This window comes from Rattus norvegicus, chromosome 16 (genome assembly GCF_036323735.1).
Source record: "Rattus norvegicus strain BN/NHsdMcwi chromosome 16, GRCr8, whole genome shotgun sequence".
In the NCBI taxonomy this organism is placed as follows: domain Eukaryota; kingdom Metazoa; phylum Chordata; class Mammalia; order Rodentia; family Muridae; genus Rattus; species Rattus norvegicus.
Window position 1 is genome coordinate 19,202,928 of NC_086034.1, and position 19,271 is coordinate 19,222,198.

At 47.7% G+C, this 19,271-nt stretch overlaps 2 protein-coding genes and 1 non-coding gene across 12 annotated transcripts in view; all 3 read right to left on the bottom strand.

Moving 5' to 3' along the window:
* The window catches only part of Sugp2 (SURP and G patch domain containing 2), a 31,455-nt gene that overhangs the window by 9,018 nt on the left and 3,166 nt on the right, over window positions 1-19,271 (bottom strand). For 8 of the 10 annotated variants that reach the window (XR_010058302.1, XR_010058298.1, XR_010058301.1 and 5 more), the window contains exons 3-6: window positions 11,297-12,862; window positions 8,438-8,558; window positions 4,193-4,680; window positions 2,267-2,378 (exon numbers count right to left, since the gene is read on the bottom strand). Coding sequence is in view for 5 of the 10 variants with exons in the window: in XM_063275503.1 (XP_063131573.1) it covers window positions 2,267-2,378; window positions 4,193-4,680; window positions 8,438-8,558; window positions 11,297-12,862 (2,287 nt within the window). In the remaining 5 variants the exon portion in view is untranslated. The remainder of the gene's footprint in view (window positions 1-2,266; window positions 2,379-4,192; window positions 4,681-8,437; window positions 8,559-11,296; window positions 12,863-19,271) is intronic. The other 2 variants (XR_010058300.1, XM_063275506.1) reach the window with 1 other exon arrangement.
* LOC100361056 (transmembrane protein 60-like) lies at window positions 14,345-15,119 on the bottom strand. Its single transcript, XM_006252979.5, has one exon. It carries the CDS (start codon window positions 14,978-14,980, stop codon window positions 14,576-14,578), a length of 405 nt encoding a protein of 134 aa, XP_006253041.1. The 5' UTR covers window positions 14,981-15,119; the 3' UTR covers window positions 14,345-14,575.
* On the bottom strand, window positions 15,947-16,053 carry LOC120097646 (U6 spliceosomal RNA). Its single transcript, XR_005495193.1, has one exon. It is a non-coding gene; the product is annotated as a U6 spliceosomal RNA (small nuclear RNA).

Below are 19,271 nucleotides of genomic sequence, written 5' to 3' on the forward strand. Positions count from 1 at the left end.
CTCAGCCAGTGCTCTTAACTGCAGAGCTAGATCTTCAGCGCCAAGAACCAGCTTTTCTTGACCTCAGGGTTTGTCCCCAAGATAGCAACAAGTTGCCACAAAAAGTCTCTCCTTCTTCAATGATGCCGGAACACAGGGCCTAGTATCTTATTCCACAATCTCCCTATAAAAATACTTACAGAAGCTACTTTGTAAATGTCGCAACACTAATAATGAGGTGTACTGCTCTTACAGGGGACTTGATTCCAGGTTCAGAACCTACACCAGACTCACAACACCCTGTAACTCCAATTTCAGTAGAACCAATGCTGTCTTCTAGTCTCCATGGGCACTTGCACACATGCAGTCCATGGGCACTTGTATACATGCAGTTCATATAAACTCACACACATACACATGTACTTATTTTTAAAAGATAAATCTTCAAACATCAAATAAACAAAAACTTAAGGAGGAAAGGCAATTGGGGAAGGCATTCAGTGTCTGGCTTCCTTGTGTGTCCATATAAGCAAGTGCACCAAGACTCATGGACACACACATATAAAAGCACACACAGGCACACTCATACACAGTAGTTCTAGCAAGTAGACTGAGAGGGACAGTGATGAGCAGCTGCCTGGGGAGGGAAGAGGTAAGAGACGGGGTGGGGAGGAGCATACAGGGTCATGCTGAGCTTGGCTGGCACAAAGGGTTTGGGGGGCAGAGCTGAATGGCTATGGGGTCAGCGGGTGTCAAGGTGTTTCCTTCATGAACACACTGGACAGCACTGTTAAAGAAGTATTATGAAAAAAAAAAAAAACAAAAAACAAAAAACAAAACAAAACAAAAGAAGTATTATTAATGACTGTAGGCTGGCAGGGGAGCCAAAACCAGTCAGGAGGGCAGATATGCAGGTAGAAAGGAGAGGGGCCTGGAAACATTTTTGCAGTGCTATGCTAAGTGGGCAAGTGCTCAGCAACTCAGAAACTGAAAGATGCACAAACAAGATGGCTCCCTGCTACTGAGAAGGGTAATGGGTCTTCTCTAGGTGATTGGTATGTTAGAACATAGATTAATTAAAAATTCCAGCTCAGTGCGGTGGTACACGCCTTTAATCCCAACACTCTGGAGAGCCAGCAAGAGGGCTCAGTGGATAAAGGCATTGCCTGCTTCCAAGCCTGACAGCCCAGGACCTCCTGCAAGTTGTCCTGATCTTCACATCTGCCTATGTCCACCACCAAGTAAACAAACCATGTAAACACAAACGAACAGCAAGGTTTCTTTTCAAACTGTAATCTTCACTGAATTAGACCCAGGAGATACCACAGAAGCCCTGACAGAACATGTGTGCAGCAAGCAGGATGTGACTCTGAGCATGGTACACTGGCTCTCCCGGGAGTAGGAGGCAGCCTGGGCCAGGGCTCGAGTGCAGGACACTGCGCATACACCAAGCCCAGGCAGCCAGCCAGAGCAGCATGCTCTCTTTATACTGGAGCCATAAGTTCTTTACAACTGTGAGCCGGCCTGTCTGCCTTCTGTCCATCCTGCCTGCTCTCCATCCTTCTGGTCTGTGCTTTTAGAAGCAGGACTTCAACTTCCCTATGTGGCAAAGATGACATTCAACTACGGATTTTCCTGCCTTCACTTTCTAAGTGCTAGCAACACGGGGATGGAACATCTTGTGGCTTATGCAGTGCTTGGGACAGACACTAGGGCTTGGTGCAAGTCAGGCAAGAAATATATTAACTTAATTCCAGCCCTGGCTCAAACCTGTAGGTTTCTAACTGTACTCTACTGCAGCACCAGGGACAGAGCAGGCCTCTTGCACACAGCCAAATATCCAACTACATTTTCACTCAGACCACGACACAGCTCTCCAGCAAGTAGGAGGAAACCCAGTAGTGCCAATCTCAGTCCTGGGAACACATGGGCACGGGGGAAGTGGGGAGGTCTCATACGTTCTCTGGAGGAGCCTAGGAGCATCTTTGTCATGGAGGCCTTCCACCACAGGCTAGAGTTTTCACAGCATCTGTGGCTGTTCAGGGGTGCTTTCTGGATTTTTCTTAGACAACCTGAGAGGCACATGCACAAATGCGCTGGGGTACCACCCAGCCCTCTTTCTTTGTGTGAGGGTGGATGGAAAAGAGGGCAAGGCATTTCCTGATGATCTGGGTGAAGGCTGACCCAACAGACACCAGCTCTGGGCCAGGCTCTGGTGAAGGTGGAACCCATCCTGCCTGTTCCCAGCATGTGGGCTATGGGGTGTGGTGGAGTCCAACGCACGTACCACAGGTCAGGGTTGTCAGTGCTGTTCTCTATGCTGAACTGCTCAATCTCAGGGCCAACCTGAGCCACAAATCTGGCCAGCTTCTCAGCAGTCTCCATGGTCTTTGCATCCACTACAAAACAGAAAGCAGTGGTTGTGGCTCTTTAGCCTGACTCAAGCTGCCTGCCCTTGGTCCTTCCTGTACCACGTGACTCTGGAGTCTTCTCTGTGTCACAATTAGCTGATAGGCAGTTGTGGCAGAAGCATCAGCAGCCCCATGGACACCTGGGCTGGCTGTGGGGAACAGGCAAATGGCCATCATCCTCATCACCTCAGCCAAGAGGCTGCCAATCTTCGGCTCAGACTCTCAAAGCTTAGGTCAGCAGACATCCAGCCAACAGCTCAGGACACTGCTGGAGTCAGTGAGGAGCAAAGAAGTGTGGGTGGTCTATGGTGAGGCTTGGGCATTGTGCAGTCTGCGCATGTCCCCACCTAAAGCTGGCAGGGACCCCTGGGCCAGAAAGGAAAGCTGGCGGTAACCAAAGGGGTTGTATCATCAGCAGTGCAGCTGCACAGAGGCAGAGTGGCACAAGAGGCATCTAAGAAAATACCATGGAGGGTGTGCAGTACCTGGACCCCAGGCCAGGTTGGAAATACTTGCGATGCTCTTGGGGCACAGCTTGGTGGTGAGTGTCTGCCCAGCAGGCCTGTGGCCTTGCACTCAATGGCTAGCACTGCTGAACCCAGACTAATGAAGACACTTAGAAAGCACTGCCTCGGTTGGGGATTTGGCTCAGTGGTAGAGCGCTTGCCTAGCAAGCGCAAAAGCGCAAGGCCCTGGGTTTGGTCCCCAGCTCCGAAAAAAAAAAGAGAAAGCACTGCCTCTGCTCATACTTCACGTTCTTGCCCACCCCAAATAATACAGGAATAATTATTTCTCTTACTTGAGACAAGGTCTCATATAGGTGAGGTTGACCATGCAAGTCTGGGTCCTCCTGGGTCCCCCCTTCCAAGTGCTAGGATGACAGGTGTGCCCTACAACCGCCAGCCTCATGTAGTGTGGGTGCTGCTAGATGCTGTAAGCAACCCAGGCAGGATGAAAATGTAGTAGAGGCCAGGCATGAAGATAAGCATGGAGCAGGTCAGTGGCTCTAAGTCCCAGCCCCAGTCCTGGCCAGGCCAGCCAGAGCTACAGGACTCTGTCTTACAGAAAATAAGCTCTTTTTTGATTTATTTAAGATTTATTTATTATCTATAGGTGGTAGCTGTCTTCAGACACACCAGAAGACGGCATCAGATCTCATTACTGACATTACTGATGATTATGAGCCACCATATGGTTGCTGGGATTTGAACTCAGGACCTCTGGAAGAGAATCAGTACTCTTAACCACTGAGCCATCTCCCTCCAGCCCCACAAAATAAGCTCTTGCAGGCCATGGTGGTGGATGCCTTTAATCTCAGCACTGAGATTAGGCTGAGATAGATGGATCTTTGTGAGTTTGAGCCCAGTCTGGTCTACAGAGAGAGCTCCAGAATTGCATGGAAAGATCATGTCTCAAACCTCTCATAAACACAACCAATGCCAAGCAAAGCAGTAAGACTGTGCGTGCAGGTTCTCTGAAAACTGTGTCCTTTTCCACATGACTTTTACCTCAGTGCTCTGGCACATGTGGAGTTAACGGTGGCACATGTGATAGAGACTCAGGCCTGGCCTGGCTACCCCAATATCAGCAGCCCATGAGGGTGCCCAGCCAAGGACCTGGGTAGCACTATGTCAGGAGGAATATGAAGGACAGTGCAGCCATGTACCCATCCTGCCCAGGTTCTTCTGACTACTCTAGCTTGCTATCTGCTCCAGACTACTGAACACCTAGCACCCCGATACCTACCACCCCAAGGGACCCAGATGAGCACAGGACAGAATGGGGTAGGGGTGATCACCTACTATTAGCAGAGGAGCATCGAGAAGAGGCTGGCAGGGCTTCCGAGTCATCCCCTGCTGCTGGCTGAGGAGATGGGCCCAAGGCTCCAGGGCTGGAGGGCTGAGCACAGGGTTTGGCAGGCTCTGGTAGGCAGTCCTGGGCAGCATCACTTGAATCCCGTGGTGGTGGCTTTACCCTCAAGGAGCCAGAGGCCTGTCGGCCATGGTGTTTTAGCCGAGTGCCTGAGGACAGGGATATCTGCTGGGCAGTGGTGGCTTTCTTGGGCTTCAGGCCCCGAGGACCCTGGGAACGAAGCAGCCGCCTGCGCTGCCATGGGAGGAGTCTGCGCTTGAGGCTTCGCACAGCTTGTGCATACAGCATGGCACGCACTGCACACTGTGCTGGCGTGGGCCTCCGCTCTACGATGGGCCAGCTGTGGTTCAGTCGCTGTGACTCTGCCAACTTCAGCTTGTAGTACTTATACTCCAGGCTGCTCTCATCAGACAGAAACCTGCCAAGCAGACAAGGGGCAGAGCACTATGAAAGCGGTAGCGTGTGCAGCAAGGCACAGCTGCCCTCTGCTGCCCGGGTGCCCCCAGGAGTTCAGGAGCTGTGATTCAGCTGGATGCAGAGAGTGGGGAGGCTGAAGCAGGAGGACTGCAGCGAATTCAAGGCCAGCCTGGACTACAAAATGAGCATTCTCTTTTTTTGTTTCTCTGTGTAGTCCTGGCTGTCCTGGAATTCATTCTGTACACCAGGATGTCCTTGAACTCAGAGATCTCCCCACCTCTGCCTCCAGTGTGATGGAATTAAAAGAATGCACCACTACTGGTGAAACATTATCTTTTCATTTGTTTTTTGTTTTTGAGATAGCCTTACTATGTAGCCCAGGCTAGCTTGGAACTCACAACGTAGACCCAGCTGTCCTCAAACTCACAGAGATCTATCTGTCTCTGTCTATAGAATGCGGGGATTAAAGGTGTGCAATCAAGCATTTATTGGATTCCTTTTCCACTCTGGTGAGCAGCCATGAGGGAGCTCAGAGCCTGGGAAGCTACAGGCTCCACTGTCCTGCAGCACCACGCCTCTCACACGGCCAGACGGTCCAGTGCTCTGTGAGCTTCCCTGTGCCAGTGAGGGAGGTGTGGCAAGACTGAGGGGAGTCCCAGACACCCACAAATGTACTAGGGACAGCTGAATAAACTAGGCTGAGATGGTCACCTCACTGCCTCCCTCAGGTACAAGGATGTCAAATCTCTGCTGTCTGTGAAAGAACAGAAGGAATGGGAACTGTGTCCTCCATTTGGACCCTGGCATTCACCAGCTCATAAAACAAAAACAAAATACAAAAAACAGCAACAGCGAAAACCCAGACAACTGTCATGGCTGGCCCTCTACTATCAGGTTCGCTGCTGAGTCGTCAGCTGAGCTTGGATGTAACAGGAAGAGAAGGACAGCCCTGCTGCCGCTGCCCTTTCGCAATGAAGCTATGGACACGTCACACTGCTGCCAGTGCTTCCAGCTAGAGACTATGTAAAGCACACAAGACTGTGGATGAGGTGGCACACACATACAACCCCAGCACTGGGAAGGCTGAGGCAGGAGGATGTCAAGTGCCAGATCAGCCCAGGTTACACAGAGACTCTCAAAATTCGGAGCAAACCGTGTGTTGGAGGTGACGTGTCTCATGCAGACAGAACACTGGTCTGCATGGGGCACCAAACACCCAGACTTTAGGACCCAACGGTTTTGAACCCAGCCCTTTGCTGATACTGGAGGTGACAACTGAAAAGTCCCTGTAACAGTGATTGACAGTTACCCAAAGGCCAAGGGAACAACTGGCAGAGCCAGAGCCCTGCTTCCCTTACAAATGACAAGTGATAAGAGAGTCAGCAACAAAGAGAAGCATGGCTACACACCTCTGTGCTCGTCTCACCTGCCACCCCAGCAGTAGAGGTTAAAGCAGGAGAAATGCCAGAGTTCAAAGTCAGCTCCTCCACCACACATTACCAAATATGGCTTCTATCTGCCACCTCTAGTGTGACCATCAGCTGTTAGGCTATGCCCAGTGTCTCTGGCAGAGGCAGTCCTCTCTAGATCAGGTCCCTCTGGTGACATCACCCTAGACCTCTATACCAGGATGCCTTTTTTTTTTTTTTTTTTCTTTTTTTTTCGGAGCTGGGGACTGAACCCAGGGCCTTGCGCTTCCTAGGCAAGCGCTCTACTACTGAGCTAAATCCCCAACCCCACCAGGATGCCTTCTTATCAAGGGGTCTCAGCTTCCCTCACCAAGCTAAGGCTGTCCAGCCTCCTCCCCTGCTCTTGATCTCCGCTCCAGCTCATCCTATCTATCCATCCTGCAAGCACAGTGCCTCTATCTGTAAAGCAAGGGAAGCCTCAGACCAACTCACAAATTGCCAGTGTGGAGTCAACAGCACCCAGGGCTGGGCCAGGAGAGTCCCTTCAGCCCAGACAGTTTGAGCACAGCTTGAGCCACAACTTAATATCCTATCTTATAATTAAGAAAAAAAATTTTAAAAATCAAGAGAGGTTGGAGGGTTAGCTCAGTGATTAAGAGCACTTCCTGGAGGGGTTGGGGATTTAACTCAGTGGTAGAGCGCTTGCCTAGGAAGCGCAAGGCCCTGGGTTCGGTCCCCAGCTCCGAAAAAAAGAAAAAAAAAAAAAAAAAGAACCAAAAAAAAAAAAAAAAAGCACCCCTGAATATATACATTTGGCTGGAGAGATGGCTCAGCGGTTAAGAGCACTGGCTGCTCTTCCAGAGGCCCTGAGTTCAATTCCCAGCGACCCCACGGTGGCTCACAACCATCTGTAATGGGATCCGATGCCCTCCTCTGCTGTGTCTGAAGATATGGACAATGTACTCATATACATAATCTTAAAAAAAAAAAAAGAATGTTTTTGGTTGGGGATTTAGCTCAGTGGTAAAGCGCTTGCCTAGGAAGCGCAAGGCCCTGGGTTCGGTCCCCAGCTCCGAAAAAAAGAACCAAAAAAAAAAAAAAAAGAAAGAAAGAGTTGGAAGGGAGTTGGGGATTTAGCCCAGTGGTAGAGCGCTTGCCTAGAAAGCGCAAGGCCCTGGGTTCGGTCCCCAGCTCCAAAAAAAAAAAAAAAAAAAAAAAAAAAAAAAAAAAAAAAAAAAGGGCTGGAGAGATGGCTCAGCGGTTAAGAGCACCCAACTGCTCTTCCAGAGGTCATGAGTTCAGTTCCCAGCAACCACATGGTGGCTCACAACCATCTGTAAGGAGATCCGATGCCCTCTTCTGGTGTGTCTGAAGACAGCTACAATGTACTTATATATAATAAATAAAATAAATCTTTAAAAAAAAAAAAAAAAGCACTTCCTGCTCTTGCAGTAGATCCAGGTTCAATTTCTAGGAATCACATAGTGGCTCAAAACCATCCATGACTCCAATTCCAGAGATCCAATGCCACCTTCTGATCTCTCCAGCACCAAGCATGTGGTACACTTTTAGCCTTAGGCTTTTTCAGAGAGTCTTTATCCTGTAGTCTAGGCTGGTTGTCAGTTCTGATCTTCTTGCCTCCCAGGGCTATAAAACTCCCTTTATTACCACGTGCTTTTGGGATACTTGTCTCTTTGCACCCTAGGACACTCCAGCAGAGAAGGTGAGTGGTGCTCAACTGTTCTTGCAAAAAATAAAATAGGGCTGGAGAGATGGCTCAACTCTTTAAGAGTACTTGCTGTTCTTCCAGCGGACCCCAGGTCAATTTCCAGCACCTAAATGTCAGTTGAGGGGCTGGAGAAATGGCTCAGTGGTTAAGAGCACCAGCTGCTCTTCTTCCAGAGGTCCTGAGTTCAATTCCCAGCAACCACATGGTGGCTCACAACCATCTGTAATGGAATCTAGAGCCCTCTTCTGGTGTATCTGAAGATAGTAACAGTGTACTCATATACATAAAAAGAAATAAATCTTTTTTTTTTTTTTTTTTTGGTTCTTTTTTTCGGAGCTGGGGACCGAACCCAGGGCCTTGCGCTTCCTAGGTAAGCGCTCTACCACTGAGCTAAATCCCCAGCCCAAGAAATAAATCTTAAATAAATAAATAAATAAATAGTCAGCTGAAAACTATCTCTAGGTAATCTGATACACACTTCTAGCCTCCTCAGATACTGCATGAATATGGTACACAGACATACATGCAGGCAAAACATTCACACACATAATATAATTAGTTCTTAAATAAGGACATGTCCTTAAAAATATAAAATGGTTTAAAAAAAAAACCATGCATACCAGTAAGCAGGGTCCTGCAGGAGAAGTGTCCTCTCTCTGGGAGATAGCCTTCCTTGGATGACACGCATGACAAGCTGGTCAATGGTGTCCACCACCCTGTGATCTGCCCGCTGGGGAACTGCTGCAATATACAGAATGGATGTTGTAAAACAATGGTGAACCACAAAGACCTGGAGAACAGGACAGAGAACTGGAAGGCAGCAGAAATCCACAAGGCCAATAGCAGCTGGAACCTTAATCATAAAACACTGGTGTTGAAAAGAGGAAAGCCTGGTTGAGGAAGAAAATGTCCTGCTGAAAGATGTCCCACAGTAGCCAGAAGTAGTGAGAGTCACTGGGCTGCATAGAGCTAGGTGCAGACTCCAGAGAGGAGCTGTTAAACATGCATCCACTACCACTGTACTACACTGCCACTGCTTAAATTCTGACTGCTTCAGGATCAACCTAGAAAACATGCGTGTGAGATGCAGCTAGAGGCAGAGTTAGTGTTGTATGCCCCGTGGTACAGCTCAGGAGGTCAAGCATGAGGACTGTCTGACCCCAAGAATTCCCAAACAGCCTGGGCAATATAGTAATATTACAGGGATTGAATTTAGGTTGTCATACTAGGTGGCAAGTGCCTTTAACCCACCTTATCATGTCCTCTTTTAGTTTTTTAATTTTTATTTTATGTGTATGAGTGTTTTGTTTACATGTTTGTGTACTACTTATGGGCTTGATAAGCATGGAGGTCAGGACATTGGACAACCTGGAGTTACAGATAGTTGTGAGCTAGCATATGGGTCTTCTGAAAGTGCAGCTAGTGTTCTTAACTCTTGAATCATTTCTTCAGCATCCCTTTTGCTTTCTGAGTCAAGGTCTTACAGCATCTTGTCTCTCTTGGCCCAGGCTAGAATGACAGGCCTGTGCCATCATGCCAAGCTCAATGAGCACTGAGCATCTGTAGAAGGACAGGTGACACTAGCTGAAGCAGCTGGGCAGTCCTATGGTTGGCCACACAGCTGTGCACTCAGAGCAAAGTGTCAGAAACTTCTACTACTACCAGACAATGGAAGCCCCTGAGGGAAAAGTGGGGTCATTTACACATGATCAGTGTCATGATGTAGCAAGTATGGCAGAAACTCAGATAAGCTGAGATATCAGTCCTCTCAGCATATGGAGAAACTGAGGCAGGGAATTTAAAGCTTGAGACTAACTAGTGTAGGCTACATATCAAGAATCCCAACTTAAAAAAAAGACAAATAAGGGCTTTGTTCCAGTGGTTAGCAGTCCTTGTTGGTGCTCATGAGGACTGGAGTGCAGAGTCCATCCAGCACCCAAGCAAAAAGCCAATCTCCTCACCCAGTCAAGGGACCTAATACCCATGCTTCTGTTCTTATTACAATTAAAGATAGATGGACACACACACACACACACACACACACACCTTTAAACCTAGCACAAAGGCAGAGGCAGGTAGATCTCTCTGCATTTGAGACTAGCCTGGTAACACAGCGAATTCCAGATCAGCCGCGGTTGCTACATAAAAGGACTCTTTAAAACAACAATACCAACAACAACATCCTCCTCCTCCTCTTCCTCCTAAAAAGAGAGGAGAGGCAGCTGCACCTTCAGGACAGTGTGTATGCTGCTGCAGTGCCTGGGCCCTGCCTGGAGAGCTGGGTAAGTCTGACCCTGTAGCCCTGCCTCCCATAGCACCCAGTGCTTGCTGTCCTCATTTCTCCTCCAGCACTTGAGGATGGGAAAGGAAATGCGTCTAGCCTGCTTCTGGAAAGAACCTTTCTTTAGAAGTAGTGTGGTCACATATCTGTATTGGGACATCTGCTACCTGGTGCAATCAGGGATCCATAAAGGGGAGGGCAGGGGCAAAAGTGACACTTCCTGGTCTAGAGGTAACTTCACAGGAGAGAAAAGATGAGTACCATGTCCTCTGAAGGTTGGGTGTGACAGCATGCTGGGATCACAGGAGAGGAGAGGGAAACCAAGCAGCTTTTCTATCCTACTTCCTGACCAGCACCAGAGCCGCCATTGACTGTTGTCTAGAAGGAATTGGATGAAAGGTGCCAATACCACCTGGAACGACTCAGCTGCTCCTCGACACCCATCAGTACCCAATCACAGCCTGCCTAGTAACCACCCCTCCCACCACCCGGGCACAGGATCCACTGGGTTTTGGAGTCCTGCTTTCTCTGCCTTCATTGACACCTAGGACAAAGTACTTCAGAACACAGAGTCCTAACTTCCAACCCATGCTGAACGGGGTCATGCATGCATTGTTCCTAGTGAAGGCCAGGCAGTTTTGTACCTCTTTCCCACATAGGTCTCTTTTTCAAAATAATCTTGAAGCTGGGGAACTGGGCTTTGTGGGTACAGCACTTGTGTAGCATGTATGAAGCCCTGGGCTCCATCCCTGGCACCTCAGAAAGTAGGGGTAGGGAAGGTAGTACACACTGTCATCTCAGAACTCAAAAGTGGAGGCAGAAAGATCAGAAGTTTGAGGCCAGCCTGGTCTACATGAGATTGTCTCAAAACAAAGGGAAAAAAAATCAAGTCCTTGAGTTAAGTCTCAACATTTAAAAAGGTGTATAAACATTCCAGAGAGAAGATGGCAGGTAACAGCACATGTTGCTTTTGCAAAGGGCCAAGTTCTATTCCCAGCACCCATGTTATGCAGCACACAAATGCCTAGAACTCCAGCTCCACGGAACCTAGTACCTTCTTCTGATCTTCATCAGTTCCTACACGTATGTAGTGTACATACTCAGGCACATGTATGTAAATAAGTAAATATTACATACAGAGAGAGGGGGGGGGGAGGGAGAGAGAGAGAGAACATTGTTTAAAAAAAGAAACCCTTACCTTGGCTCAGAGTGCTTGCAGCCCAGGTTTGAGCTGTGGTTTTCTGTTCTCGGGGCTCTGGGGGCACAGCCCTCTTGACCTGGAGGGGATAGCCACTGGCCATGAGCCAGGCCTTCAGGTGGTCTATGTACTCCCTTCCGAACAAAGTGGAGTCCTCAAAATTTGGGAAGTAAGCTGGAGATGGGGCGATGTCTTGAAGGCCCACAGCCTCTAGGATCTTCTCCTGCCGGAAGGAAGAAGCCAAGGAGAAGGTCTGGCCTAAGAGTGCCAGAGACTTCTTGCAAAGAGAGTTGGTGGTCTCCAGGGCCACGGCCAGGTCCAGCGGGCTGGTGAGGGTCTTCATCTTGACACTCAGCTCATAGGCATTACAGGCCATGAGTAAGGGCGTAACGCCCTTCAGCAGCCGATCCTGGAGCCGCATGATATACTTGTCGAAGGGCTTGATGATCTCAAAAAAGCAGTTTTTGGTCTTCACAGCACCTTTGTCTAAAAGCATGTTTAAAAACTCATTATCAACTCGGGGCGTTTTCAGAGCAGAGTGCTTTAGAAACTTGATGGTAAAAAAGCAGAAATCTCTGTGCTCTGGCTTCAAGGAGCATTTGAAGGAGGCCAGCATCTTGGCACAGGTCTCAGTTTCCAGTTCAAACAGAGTCTGGAAGAGCTGGGAGAACTTGAGGTCATCCTTGATAGTGTGGAACCCTGCCCACTTGATGATCTCTATGCCGAACCTTGAGAACACATCTGCCTTGTCTATGGCATCAAAACCCAGCTTTCTTCTAGGGAAGCTGAGGGTCCTGAGGTCCATCCCCAAGGGAATCTTCAGAGCGGCGAACTGGATTTCATCCAGCACTGGACTTGCCCCAACAGTCACATCAGGACTTGGGGCGGCTTTCTGGATTTGGTTAGTGCCCTGAGGTTTGGAAGTAATACGACTGACAACAGGTATTTTCTTCGTGGTCATGCTTTTCAGTGTGATAAGCTTCCCAACACCCTTTGCTCCAAGCAGGCCCTGAGTGTCCCCTTTTCCTATTAGAGTGCCTTCCTGGTCAGCCATATTTAGAGACCGGCCTCTGGCCAGGACTTGCCCACTGCTTCTAGACACAGAGTCCACCTCTCCAGGATGGTCCAGGTCAAAATCCCGACTTTCTTTCTCCATCCGCCTAGAGGAGGCCAAGTCTCCTAACAAAGAGGGCCCAAAACCATATTCTTGTGACCAGGAGGATTCTTGAGAAACTGAGTGGCCCAGGTCTTGTTCCCAAGAGCCACGGAGCGCAAGTTTCCAGTCCTGAGAAGGAAAATGTCCCAGATTCCGATGGCCAAAACTCTGGTCCCGGGAGTCAGTATGGGCTGGTTCCAGATCCCGGCCACATTCTTTTCGAAGATAGCTGTCCTCGCCAACTGACTGGTTGCTAGATCTGAAGGAGGGTCCCACAAACATGTCACCTCTCAGACCCTCTCTTCCCAGGTCTAGTGAGTACACTGCAGATCCGCTGACAGAGCACCTGCTGTCACCATGGATGTCCTCATAGACATCTGCTCTGGCTCTGGAGCCTGTCCGTAAGAGATCTGAAATAGATGGCCACAGACAGACAGAAGGCACTTTACAACATGGACTGCAAGGGAATGGCCCGCACTCTAGACAAGTAAACAGTTTGCTCTAACATTGTTTAAATTAAGTAGAGAGGCATCAGGATGGCTTAGTGCTTGCCATGCAAGTGTAAGGACTTGAGATCAAATCCCCAGAACCCACAGTAAAAACGAAGCAGGCATGGCTGCCTGTAATGTCCCATTCTCAGGAAGTAGAGATAAGGAATTCCTGAGGCAAACTGGCCAGCCACAGTGGCCAAAATTGGTGACTCCAAGTTCAGGAGGAGCCATAGCTTCAATAGATAAAGTGGAAAATGCCTGGGGAATGACTGCACACACCGAGGACACAGGTGTACACACACACACACACACACACACACCATAAGGAAAATGCCTATAGTGCCCCTCCCCCCTCCAGCTCTCCACTGGCTAGTCTGCACTGACCCACTGAGAACTGCAGCCATGCATTCAACCAAGCCAGAGTAAAAATACATGGGAAACTTGCACCTGCACTCACAGGATGGCCTTTCCCAGCGTTCCCCCTATACAACAGCAGGGAGCACTGCTGCCCACAGTTCTTGGCTGTACTTGGGAAGATTCAAAACACATGGAAGATGAGTGCCTCTTTGCTATGCAGATACCACCATGCCATTACATATGAAGAGGAAGCTGCTGCTGCTGCTGCTGCTTCTTCTTCTTCTTCTTCTTCTTCTTCTTCTTCTTCTTCTTCTTCTTCTTCTTCTTCTTCTTCTTCTTCTTCTTCATCTGAGGAAGCTGCTTCTTCTTCTTCTTCTTCTTCTTCTTCTTCTTCTTCTTCTTCTTCTTCTTCTTCTTCTTCTTCTTCTCCTTCTCCTTCTCCTTCTCCTTCTCCTTCTCCCTCTCCCTCTCCCTCTCCCTCTCCCTCTCCCTCTCCCTCTCCCTCTCCCTCTCCCTCTCCTTCTTCTTTCAAACAAAATAGTTTTATTTTCAGGTTTTGAAGTGTGTCACTTCCAAACTTTTCAGAAGTATTGCTGCCTGGATTTCATCGGCACTGGTTAAGTACCTTGTTGTGGTAGCCACATAGTTTCTCAAACCTGAACACTTTCAGAGTGAATGAGGCACTGTGTCTGAGATTTCCAAGATAAACAATTGGCATAACTGGTTTCTGATGGAGTGGGAAGTAGGCTCCTGACTTCGGTAATAGCAGTAATAGGCAGCTCACTCATCTTAAGCAGTAGGGAAAGCTCAAAGTGAGCCATCCTATACAAAACTGCCACACCGAGACTGTTGAGTTGGAACATGAATGGGCATTCCTAAGATATTTCCATAACCAATTTTTTACTTCATAATTTAAAAGCATATTTACTTTGTTTATACAGAGCCACAGTCTAGTAAAGGCATATGCAGTTATGTAATGAAAGACTTTGTATTTACATCAAGTTCTGACTATACACAAGGTAAGAGGAGGCATGTGGAAAAATGAGGTCAGAAACAAGCTTTATTTACACAGGGATAATAAAGATATCAACTCGAATATTCAATAATTTAGCTTTGGGTTGGCTACAAGTTCATGCCGCACAAATCCTGTTTTATAGTAGTTTAAGACTACACTTGGTATTTTCCCTTGGTTCTGTTATTCTTGAAACTTGCAAAGATTTAAAATACTGTAGAGCTTGTTGAACAGCAACATAAATGAGATGATGTATTCGGAGGTCAGTCTCTCACAAAAAAGACATTATATCCAAGTTCTGTTAGGGCGCCAGCCAGTAAGGCCCATAAAGGAATGAAGACATAGGAGAGACTGATGGTAGTAAACTGTTCCAGTTTAGCACACAGTGCGAGGCAGAAGGCTAACTTCAGTAACATTGTGATGAGGTACCAAGGCTTTTTTTTTTTAATATTGTGTGATCCATGTCGGGGGTCAAAGCCAGACTTACACCGTCCAGCCATTTTTACAATCAGCATGACAAGAAGGATAGTGTCAAATATCCAGACTGGAATAAATATGAGGAACCAGTTCCAGGGTGCCTTCTCATCCAGTTCCAACACCAACATGATGAAGAAGAGCAGTGTGAAAAGCCAGGCGAGCAGTACTCTCTGGGCCAAGGACATTCTCATTTAAACGGGTTAAAGAGGCTGTTTCAGGGATGAAGTAAGGGAGATACACCCTGGTATCGAGGCTGGCGGAAGGGCCGAGAGAGCAGCGAAGGTCGGGAAATACGCCAATTTGGATCCTAGTCCTCTTCCACACTTTCCCCCCGATTAAATTCTTAGGCTCTCACATAATAATTAATGATAAGACATAGTTTCGTCTCTCCAAACCACCACCAGGAAGCATCTTCTAAGTTTGCACTATATAGGGGCTAGAAACCCATGTGTGGGGCAATGGATTGGGCCACCAGACAGAAGAACCTGTAAAGTAGTAGCAAAGTTCAGAACCCTGATAAAACTATAATTGAGAATGGCAGGAGTCCAAACTAGCTCCTGGCCAGATTCCTGTCCTGGAGGATGTGACCACAATAAGAGGACTGTGACAAACTGTCATGTAGCATAGAGCCTAGAGTTCTCCATGCTAATAAGGTATCCAAGGGCCCCCGAGTTTTACCCAATGAACTTCCCTTCCCAGGCATCCCTTCCTGCAAAAGGTATTTTTTTAAAAAGAGAAATCTTTTTTAAAAAAAAAATTATTTACAGGGGTTGGGGATTTAGCTCAGTGGTAGAGCGCTTGCCTAGCAAGTGCAAGGCCCTGGGTTCGGTCCCCAGCTCCGAAAAAAAAAAAAAAAAAAAAAAAAGAAAAAGAAAAAAGAAAAAAATGTATTTACTTATTTAATGTATATGAGTACAGCATAGCTGTTTTCAGACACTCCAGAAGAGGGCATCAGATCCCATTACATGTGAGCCACCATGTGGTTGCTGGGAATTGAAATCAGGACCTCTGGAAGAGCAGCCAGTGCTCTTAACCACTGAGCCATCTCTCCAGTCCTGCAAAAGGAATTTTTGTTTTGTTTTGTTTTGTTTTTTTGATATTTCTTATTACCTCACAGTCTGAGGTCTCTGGGTTTTTTTTTTTGTTTGTTTGTTTTTTTAAATATGGAACGCTTCACAAATTTGCGTGTCATCCTTGCACAGGGGCCATGCTAATCTTCTCTGTATTGTTCCAATTTTAGTATATGTGCTGCCGAAGCGAGCACTGCAAAAGGAATTTTATCTAGGTCCACCCTGAGTAAGTCATATGCATCCCCCACAGCATGGGCTCATCCCAGGTCTTCAGGGCCTCATTCTCAACTTGTCACGGTTCCCAGCAATATCTGGGTACACAGGAGTATGGGAGCCCCTGTTCACAACTCTTTTGGGGTTCCCAGAGGCATCTGGGTACACAGAAGGTTGAGAACTACACCCATGTCTTATGGGCACCAAGGACATGTCTGCAAGCACCAGGCTTGTGCTTACCTGGTGCCTGTTATGGCCATTGGCCAAGACAGGACAGCGGGGAACCCTTCAGGCACATATTAGCATCAGACATAGGCTCCCGAGTTCACCATCAATCTAGCTAGCTACTCTTTAGAGAAGAGACTTGGTTTATAGGCCTGGACCTTTCATCGTACCTAGCCCACTTCAGAGTTCTCACTACTTTCTCACAAGTTTTACAGAGGGTGCCACTCTCTCTGCCTCCTGCAAGACTTCCTGTCCCAAATTGCCACTGGAAGGCAGCAGCAACCTGACCCACCCCCACCACAACGTTGAACAGGCAACCACCTGATCCCTGGCCCCAAAGTGGTAGAAAGACCTGCCTGGCATTAACCCTCCTGTCTCTGGGGCTGAAGCAGAGACAGAGGCAGGCAGGGGTAGAAGTCACACTAAGTAAGGCTGTGGTGGAGGAGAGTGAAGTGTCACCCAGGGATAGGGTAAGGGTGAGCAGATATTGCTGCAGTCTCTCCTGCACACAGAAAGAAACACTGCAAGAAGCTGCCCCAGAAGCTGTCCGTCGTGGCAGCAGGCCCCAGGCATCTTTCTTGCACTTGGATTTTAAAACAAAATCTACAACAAAGTAAAAAAAAGAAAAAAAAAATCTGACAAAAAGGTACTGGTAACAAACACCTGGAAGGCCAACATTGAGGAGATGAGGGGAGATAGGACTGAGTTTCAAGGCTAGCCTGGACAAGCAAAACCTGTATTCCATCTTAAGACCCACATTAACATATCAGCACAAGTCTGTAACCCCAGTGGTGGGAAGGCAGAGACTGGAAATCTCAGGGCCCACTGGTTAGCCAATCAGCCACATCAGCAAGCTCCCAGTATCCAAAACACAAGGTGGGGCTGAGATGGCTCAGTGGTAAGAGCATTTGTTGCTTTTCCAGAGGACCTGGGCTCCGTTCCCCAAATTACACAGCCTCAAGTCTGTAACTTCAGCCAAGAGAGCTGATGCTCTCTTCTGGCACCTTCACTCAGGTACACACACCCACGCAAACACATAACTTAAAAATAAAAGACATCTTTAAAAAGCAAAACAAAGTGGTGGATGATTGAGGAAGATACCAAATGTTACCCTGGGCATCCCCACATGAATGCACATAAATACGAACACGCGCACACCTTCCCCCTCCCCAGTAAAAAAAGAGCAAGAAAGGGAACACGTTACTAGGTAGTCAAGTAATTGAAGAAAACACAAAAATCCACACTCCTGGGCAAATACAAGTTCCTGTCTTCAGTAAGCTCTTACTGAAGTGTACACATTAGGCACTGCCATTACTGAAGGGAAGGATGGCTCAGTGGCAGAGCTCTTATCTAGTAGATATCTGGTCCTGAGTTCACCCTGAGCTCAGAAAAAGAACACCCTCCACCCCACCCCCATGCATATACATACACTGGCAGAAGGTGGGTGCCAAGCAGGGCAATCCAATAAGCAGGAATACAGAGGGAAATATCATCCTAAGACACTCTCATCATGTGCGAAGGGACAGTAGCTGGTGTTAAAGGGGTGGGGCCAGACATGAAGTTCCACCAGCAAGAAACAAACGGAAATCACCTTGGGTCCTAACTGTGGTCTTGGTGCAGTCAAGGTAGCAGAGTTAAGAGGCAAGAACAGAGCCAGGTAGTGATGGCCTGATGGCTTTAATCCCCAGCTTGGCAAAGGGAGGCAGGAGAATCTCTGAGTTTCAGACCGGTCTGCTCTACAGAGTGAGTTCTGGGACAGCCAGGGCTACATAGGGAAACCCTGTCTCAGAAGCCAAAAACAAACAAACAAAACAAAACAAAATTTAAAAAGAGGAATCGTGGCTGCACCAGGCATTTTCTATGCCAGGTTTACAGAAAAGAGAAATGTCCAGGATAGAGCAGAAGCCTAAAAAAGGATGACTAGGGGCTGGGGATTTAGCTCAGTGGTAGAGCGCTTACCTAGGAATCGCAAGGCCCTGGGTTCGGTCCCCAGCTCCGAAAAAAAAAAAAAAAAAAAGGATGACTAACACCCATACAGCGTTGTTCCAACACCACGCGGCACCCTGTAAGGCTTATTGTTTCTCTGCCAATCAGTTTTTCCTTTCTCTTTCTTTTTGAGGCAGGGCCTTGATATATACCCCAAACTGGCCTCAAACCCACAGGGACCATCCTGCCTCAGGCTCCTTACTATGTATGTATCACAACACAAGCCCTCACTAGTCTTCTTGAGGAAATTAAGATGTGATGTGTTGAGAGAGGCACAGTCGGTAAAAATGCTTGCTGTGCAAGCAAGAGGACCTAAGTTCAAATTCCTACCACCCACAAAAGGGTCAGCCATGACTGTGCAAGCTGCAGCCATAGCACTTAAGGTTAGAGTCAGGTAGATACTAGGGGCTCACTGGCCAGCCAGTCTAGCCGAAATAAATGGTGAGCTTCAGGTTCATTGAGTCATCTTGTGTCTCCCTCTGCCCCCACCACACATACACACCCACACCCTAAAACAAGAACAAAAAACAGATTAACCAGGCTTTTAATCCCATAGCAAGCTCCATGTCAATTAGAACTACATGAAGCAGTGTTTTTGAACCTGTGGGTCATGACCTCTTTCAGAGGAGTCCCCAAAGACCCATCAGGCACTTCAGTATCGTGGCATGTTCAACCTTTTGATATAGGTTGTAATCTATAAAGTTTACACAGGAAAACTAAATCAAGCTAAAAAAAAACTTTTAAACAACAAATCTTTCAGTAAGTTATAGTTTTGTACAGGCTACCTCCATAGCAAACCACAAGCTGTGGTTTAGAACTAAGAACTAAGATTTCAGTACAGCCACTTTGCTGGAGCCCAGGCAGTGTCTTTTTTTTTTTTTTTTTTTTTCGGAGCTGGGGACCGAACCCAGGGCCTTGCGCTTCCTAGGTAAGCGCTCTGCCACTGAGCTAAATCCCCAGCCCAGGCAGTGTCTTAAAAAGGGGGGCA

Coding starts and splice junctions, on each gene's coding strand:
- LOC100361056 (XM_006252979.5), bottom strand. CDS start 14,980: ATGAGAATGTCCTTGGCCCAGAGAGTACTGCTCGCCTGGCTTTTCACA.